The 7,772-nt window shown below is 47.5% G+C and overlaps 1 protein-coding gene across 1 annotated transcript in view; it reads left to right on the top strand.

Annotated features, from left to right (window-relative positions):
* Window positions 1–6,556, top strand: part of LOC115184907 (zinc finger protein GLIS2-like) — a 49,260-nt gene extending 42,704 nt beyond the window's left edge. The window contains exons 3-5 of the mRNA XM_029745462.1: window positions 69–218; window positions 493–611; window positions 3,736–6,556. Of these exons, the coding sequence (XP_029601322.1) occupies window positions 69–218; window positions 493–611; window positions 3,736–4,508 (1,042 nt within the window). The 3' untranslated portion in view covers window positions 4,509–6,556. The remainder of the gene's footprint in view (window positions 1–68; window positions 219–492; window positions 612–3,735) is intronic.
* Window positions 6,557–7,772: the final 1,216 nt, after the last annotated feature.

The raw sequence follows: 7,772 nt of genomic DNA, 5'->3' as shown, positions 1-7,772 counted from the left end.
CTCCTCTCTCTCCCCCCTCTCTCTCTCTCCCCCCTCTCTCTCTCTCTCTCTCTCCCCCCTCTCTCTCCCCCCCTCTCTCTCCAGTGCCATCTTCTCTTTGAGTCCCTGCAAGACCTCGTGGACCACGTCAACGACTTCCACGTCAAACCCGAAAAGGATTCTGGTTACTGCTGCCACTGGGACGGCTGCGCTCGCAAAGGGCGGGGCTTCAACGCTAGGTGAGACTGACCTCAGATCATGACTGAGATGATTAACTAACCACTGAAATGTGTCCAACATCAGACATTTACCACCATTTTCCTTCATGAAACCAGTCATAACACCTCTATGAGTATCATTCAAAACTACCTTCCTAACTTTTCAGAAAGATGTTGTGAATTCCTTGTACCCATTCAAGTACATTGTTCCATATGGGTTTGCGTGTGCGCCTGTTATTATACTCAAGTGTGTGTGTGTGTGTGTGTGTGTGTGTGTGTGTGTGTGTCTCTGCAGGTACAAGATGCTTATCCATATCCGTACACACACCAATGAGAAGCCTCACCGCTGCCCCACCTGCAACAAGAGCTTCTCTCGCCTGGAGAACCTCAAGATACACAACCGCTCACACACAGGTTGGACAGACACTCAGACACACAGACACTCAGACACACAGACACTCAGACACACAGACACTCAGACACTCAGACACACAGACACTCAGACACTAAGACACACAGACACACAGGTTGGATAGACACTCAGACATTCAGACACACAGGTTGGATAGACACACAGGCACTCAGACACACAGACACACAGACACACAGGTTGGATAGACACACAGACACTCAGACACTCAGACACACAGACACTCAGACACTCAGACACACACAGACACTCAGACACTCAGACACTCAGACACACACAGACACTCAGACACTCAGACACTCAGACACTCAGACACACAGACACACACAGACACTCAGACACTCAGACACTCAGACACTCAGACACTCAGACACACAGACACACACAGACACTCAGACACACAGACACTCAGACACACACAGACACTCAGACACTCAGACACTCAGACACTCAGACACACAGACACACACAGACACTCAGACACTCAGACACACAGACACTCAGACACACAGACACTTAGACACACACTCAGACACACAGACACTCAGACACACAGACACACAGACACACAGGTTGGATAGACACTCAGACATTCAGACACACAGGTTGGATAGACACACAGGCACTCAGACACACAGACACACAGACACACAGGGTGGATAGCCACACAGACACTCAGACACACAGACACTCAGACACACAGACACAGAGACACTCAGACACAGAGACACTCAGACACACAGACACTCAGACACACAGACACTCAGACACACAGACACTCAGACACACAGACACAGCCACACAGGTTGGATAGACACACAGACACTCAGACACTCAGACACACAGACACAGAGACACTCAGACACAGAGACACTCAGACACACAGACACTCAGACACACAGACACTCAGACACTCAGACACACAGACACTCAGACACACAGACACAGCCACACAGGTTGGATAGACACACAGACACTCAGACACACAGACACACAGGTTGGATAGACACTCAGACACTCAGACACACAGACACACAGACACTCAGACACACAGACACACAGACACACAGGTTGGATAGACACTCAGACACTCAGACACACAGACACACACAAACACTCAGACACTCAGACACTCAGACACACACAGACACACAGACACTCAGACACTCAGACACTCAGACACACACAGACACTCAGACACTCAGACACACAGACACTCAGACACTCAGACACACAGACACTCAGACACTCAGACACACAGACACTCAGACACACACAGACACACAGACACACAGACACACACAGACACACAGACACTCAGACACACACAGACACTCAGACACACTCAGACACTCAGACACACACAGACACACAGACACTCAGACACTCAGACACACACAGACACACAGACACTCAGACACACACAGACACTCAGACATTCAGACACACACACACACACACAGACACACAGACACTCAGACACACAGACACTCAGACACTCAGACACACAGACACTCAGACACACAGGTTGGATAGACACTCAGACACACAGACAGACACACAGGTTGGATAGACACTCAGACACACACAGACACACTCAGACACTCAGACACACAGACACTCAGACACACAGGTTGGATAGACACACAGACACACACAGACAGACAGACACACTCAGACACACTCAGACACTCAGACAGACAGACACACTCAGACACTCAGACACACACAGACACACAGACACACACAGACACTCAGACACACACAGACACTCAGACACTCAGACACACACAGACACTCAGACACTCAGACACACTCAGACACACACAGACACACAGACACACAGACACTCAGACACACACAGACACACAGACACTCAGACACACAGACACTCAGACACACAGGTTGGATAGACACTCAGACACACAGACACACACACAGGTTGGATAGACACTCAGACACTCAGACACTCAGACACACACAGACAGACAGACACACAGACACACACAGACAGACAGACACACTCAGACACTCAGACACACTCAGACACACATTGACACACACAGACACACAGACACACACACTCAGACACACACATACACACAGACACACAGACACACAGACACTCAGACACTCAGACACTCAGACACTCAGACACACAGACACTCAGACAGACAAACAGACACTCAGACACACACAGACACTCAGACACACAGACAGACACACAGACACTCAGACACACAGGTTGGATAGACACTCAGACACACAGACAGACACACAGACACTCAGACACTCAGAGACACACAGACACACAGACACACAGACACTCAGACACACAGACAGACAAACAGACACACACAGACACTCAGACACACAGACAGACACACAGACACTCAGACACACACAGACACTCAGACACACAGACAGACACACAGACACTCAGACACACACAGACACTCAGACACTCAGACACACAGACACTCAGACACTCAGACACTCAGACACAGACAGACACACAGACTCAGACACACAGACACTCAGACACACAGACACTCAGACACACAGGTTGGATAGACACTCAGACACACAGACAGACACACAGACACTCAGACACACACACAGACACTCAGACACACAGACAGACACACAGACACTCAGACACACACAGACACTCAGACACTCAGACACACAGACACTCAGACACAGACAGACACACAGACTCAGATACACAGACACTCAGACACATAGACACTCAGACACAGACAGACACACAGACACATAGACACTCAGACAGACACACAGACACAGACACTCAGACACACAGACACTCAGACACACAGACACAGACACAAGACAGACACTCAGACACAGACAGACACTCAGACACACAGACAGTCAGACACAGACAGACAGACAGACAGACAGACAGACAGACAGACAGACAGACAGATCAGTACAAAAGACTGAAAAGATTCCCTCACTGTAAAGTCACACAGTCTTTTGTATGCTGTATACACTTGAAAACATTCCTTCCTTCATGCAATCTCTAACGCTAAAATAACAAATCAAGTTTATTGAATAACTTACCTGAATGTCTTTTCTCCTCAGGTGAGAAGCCCTACATGTGTCCATACGAGGGCTGCAACAAGCGCTACTCCAACTCCAGCGACCGCTTCAAGCACACACGCACCCACTACGTGGACAAGCCCTACTACTGCAAGATGGCCGGCTGCCTGAAGCGCTACACAGACCCTAGCTCCCTCCGTAAGCACATCAAGGCCCACGGCCACTCTGTAGCCCAGGAGCAAGCCTCTCTCGGTGGGCTGAGCTCCCTGCTCAAGGTGGGTCCCCTGGGGGTGGGGATGGGTGGCGGAGGGGGGAAGCTGGGGGAGTCGGAGCTGAGCTACCTCAGTGGGGCCCATATCATCATCCCCAGTGCCGCTGCCGCTCTCCTGGGGGGCCACGCTCTGCAGGGCCTGGCGGGCTCCATCCCTCTATCCCCCCTCACCCCCCGGCCCCTGGACCTGAGCACGCTGGGGGGGTGCCCCAGCTCCCCTTGCACCACCTCCATCCTGTCCTTCAATGGTTCTCCTCTGAGCCTGGCCACCAAGTCGTCCCTGGGGCTCTCCCCGGCCTTCCCCTCCTCAGCCCTGGGGCTGGGGCCCGTGTCCCTAGGAGGATCCATGGGGTCGTCCGCCTCGGAGCGCAGGGCCCACCACCACGGGTGTCACCACAAGGGGAAAATTGGGGGGGAGGAGGGGAAGGACAAGCTTCATCGTGGGGGGGTGCTGAACCTCTCCGCGGGGGCCTTCCACGACCCCCTGTCCTGGGTGGTCATCCCCTCCGGCACGGTTGTGCTCAAGCCAGCTGTGGTCAACTAACACACACACACACACACACACATTCCAGAGGAGCTCAAGGGGGGCTGAGAAAACGTAGAAAAATGTAGAAAAAAATTGACAGGTGAAAAGAAAGAAAGTCTACTTTCAGGCAACTTAAACTTAACAACAAAGTCCACACCTCAGTTTGTAAAATTAGCTCGGACGAAAAAATATATAATTCATTAGAGAAACGTAAACTGAGGTATCTGGCACTGCTATCTTTGCATTTATCTAGCACATTTTGGGACCATCAACAACTCATAAATATATTTCAATCATGTATTATTATGTATTATTTCAAAAGGCTTGAAAAAAATGCAACAGTGGCCCTCCTCACCTTTTCACCACATTCTCTGGCTTTTCTCACTTACTTACGTTTCCTTTGTTTCTGGACGGGCTCCATTGAAACGACAGTCTTCTAATGCTCTGTGTCCTTGCTCAAGCTCCACCTCATGGTTATGTATTGATAATGTTCATGTTGACAGTGTGCTCTGTGGCCTAGCAGTAAGGTAGACACACAAATGAAACAGTAGGAGGCGCTCTCTGCTAGGCTAGCAACACACAGTACGTCCCCATTCCGCTGCTTTAAAGGTTACAGAAACTACTTCCTATCAAGTGCTGGGAACACAATGGGACACACTTCCTGTTTTATCGGAAGTGAAGTCAAACTGATTTAGAAGGGGATTACGGATTAATTGAATGCGGGTTATTGACTGCATCTCCTTACTTTAAACAGTAGGGCGGTGCTATTGGATGTCAATCAGAGTGCCATCCACAGGAGCACACGCATTATTCGATGATGTGTATGTCAATCAGAATGACATCCAACCAAGGAGCACCAAGCCCCTTTGAGTCAGTAGATCAGCCCAGGCTATAGTGATGTAAACCTCACAACTGCTGCTAAGCTCTCAACAACTCTCCTCAAACATAACCGAAACTGAACGGGAGCACTTTGATGACTGTTTTTGACAATCTTTTCCCGATTCGGGGAGGGTGACCATCGTGGACCAGCCCTTTCCACAGTGATATGTGACGGGCTTGTCGTTGCACACTAGGGGCTGTGTTAGGACGCAGAGCAACTGACGTCTTAGAAGACAGACAAACTGTGTTATATCACCCAGCAAATGACCAATATTCTTCTTCTTCTTCACGGTAACGTCTATGGCCCAGGTGTTGTTATGTACCCCCTGGTGGACAGGTGAATTACTCTGGCCAGTCAGCCTCCCAGTCCAATGTATTATTGTCCACAACAACTCTACTTGTAAATGACACAGTGAGTGAAGTACTGAGTATGAAAGGTCCACTGTTTAAGTAACACACTGTGTTGTGGAACAGTGTTTGAAATGACCTTTCATTAAAAGCAGCTGTGTAAAACAGGTCCAGTGAAGAGTCCTGAGTCCTTGTGGAGTTGGAGCTGTGTATCCTGAAGCACAGGGTGTGTGACACATGACTGTCTGGTTGACACTATAGGGCTGACTCTATCGGATTTCCTTTCCACACTGTTCTGTTGAGCATGGTTCCAGCATCATGGCGTAACCAGGCCAGGCTGCTACAGACAGGCATGGTTTGGCCCTGCGGTGTGAACCACGCTTTACTGCTACGTACAGCTGGGCTGGTCAGAGAACCACAGCCACACTAGAAACTGTGTCACTTCACTTTTCCAAGGAAGTGGGGTTAATTCACAGACTTTTAGAACAATTTACTTATGTAGGAATCTGTGTGGTTCGATTGATGCATTCAACATGCACTTATACCATACACACCAATGTCTTTGTAACGTTTTACAAAACATGGAACTGCCAACTTGTACTTGTGGCTCTCTGGAAACATTTTGTCTTTCTTTTTCCATCTTCGCTACCTTGGTTTTCCCTTCATTTACGCTCAGGCTTGAAACGGCCACCTTTCTCTGTGGACTCTGGGGTCCTTCCACAAGCTGGCGTCGCAGAGATATGATGTATGTAGAATGTTGAGTGAACCATGCTATGTGGGTATAGGAGGGGAGGTGAGAGGAGAAGAGGAGGACAGGTGAGAGGAGCATCTCAACACAAGAAACATTCCCCTGAAGAGCCAAATACCCCTCCACCTCTACTCACTCACTCTCCATCTTTCTTTAAAGGTCTTACATTTCCATGACGGTATGTCTATACTTTATTTTCCATGACGGTATGTCCATACTTTATTTTCCATGACGGTATGTCCATACTTTATTTTCCATGACGGTATGTCCATACTTTATTTTCCATGACGGTATGTCCATACTTTATTTTCCATGACGGTATGTCTATACTTTATTTTCCATGACGGTATGTCTATACTTTATTTTCCATGACGGTATGCCCATACTTTATTTTCCATGACGGTATGCCTATACTTTATTTTCCATGACGGTATGTCTATACTTTATTTTCCATGACGGTATGTCCATACTTTATTTTCCATGACGGTATGTCCATACTTTATTTTCCATGACGGTATGTCCATACTTTATTTTCCATGACGGTATGTCTATACTTTATTTTCCATGACGGTATGCCCATACTTTATTTTCCATGACGGTATGTCCATACTTTATTTTCCATGACGGTATGTCCATACTTTATTTTCCATGACGGTATGCCCATACTTTATTTTCCATGACGGTATGCCCATACTTTATTTTCCATGACGGTATGTCTATACTTTATTTTCCATGACGGTATGTCCATACTTTATTTTCCATGACGGTATGTCCATACTTTATTTTCCATGACGGTATGTCCATACTTTATTTTCCATGACGGTATGCCCATACTTTATTTTCCATGACGGTATGCCTATACTTTATTTTCCATGACGGTATGTCTATACTTTATTTTCCATGACGGTATGTCCATACTTTATTTTCCATGACGGTATGTCCATACTTTATTTTCCATGACGGTATGCCCATACTTTATTTTCCATGACGGTATGTCTATACTTTATTTTCCATGACGGTATGTCCATACTTTATTTTCCATGACGGTATGTCCATACTTTATTTTCCATGACGGTATGTCCATACTTTATTTTCCATGACGGTATGCCCATACTTTATTTTCCATGACGGTATGCCTATACTTTATTTTCCATGACGGTATGTCTATACTTTATTTCCATGACGGTATGTCCATACTTTATTTTCCATGACGGTATGTCCATACTTTATTTTCCATGACGGTATGTCCATACTTTATTTTCCATGACGGTATGCCCATACTTTATTTTCCATGACGGTATGCCTAT

The sequence above is a fragment of the Salmo trutta genome, unplaced genomic scaffold, assembly GCF_901001165.1.
Source record: "Salmo trutta unplaced genomic scaffold, fSalTru1.1, whole genome shotgun sequence".
NCBI lineage: Eukaryota > Metazoa > Chordata > Actinopteri > Salmoniformes > Salmonidae > Salmo > Salmo trutta.
Note: the sequence above shows the minus strand (reverse complement) of the source record. Positions and strands in the feature narration are given on the sequence as shown.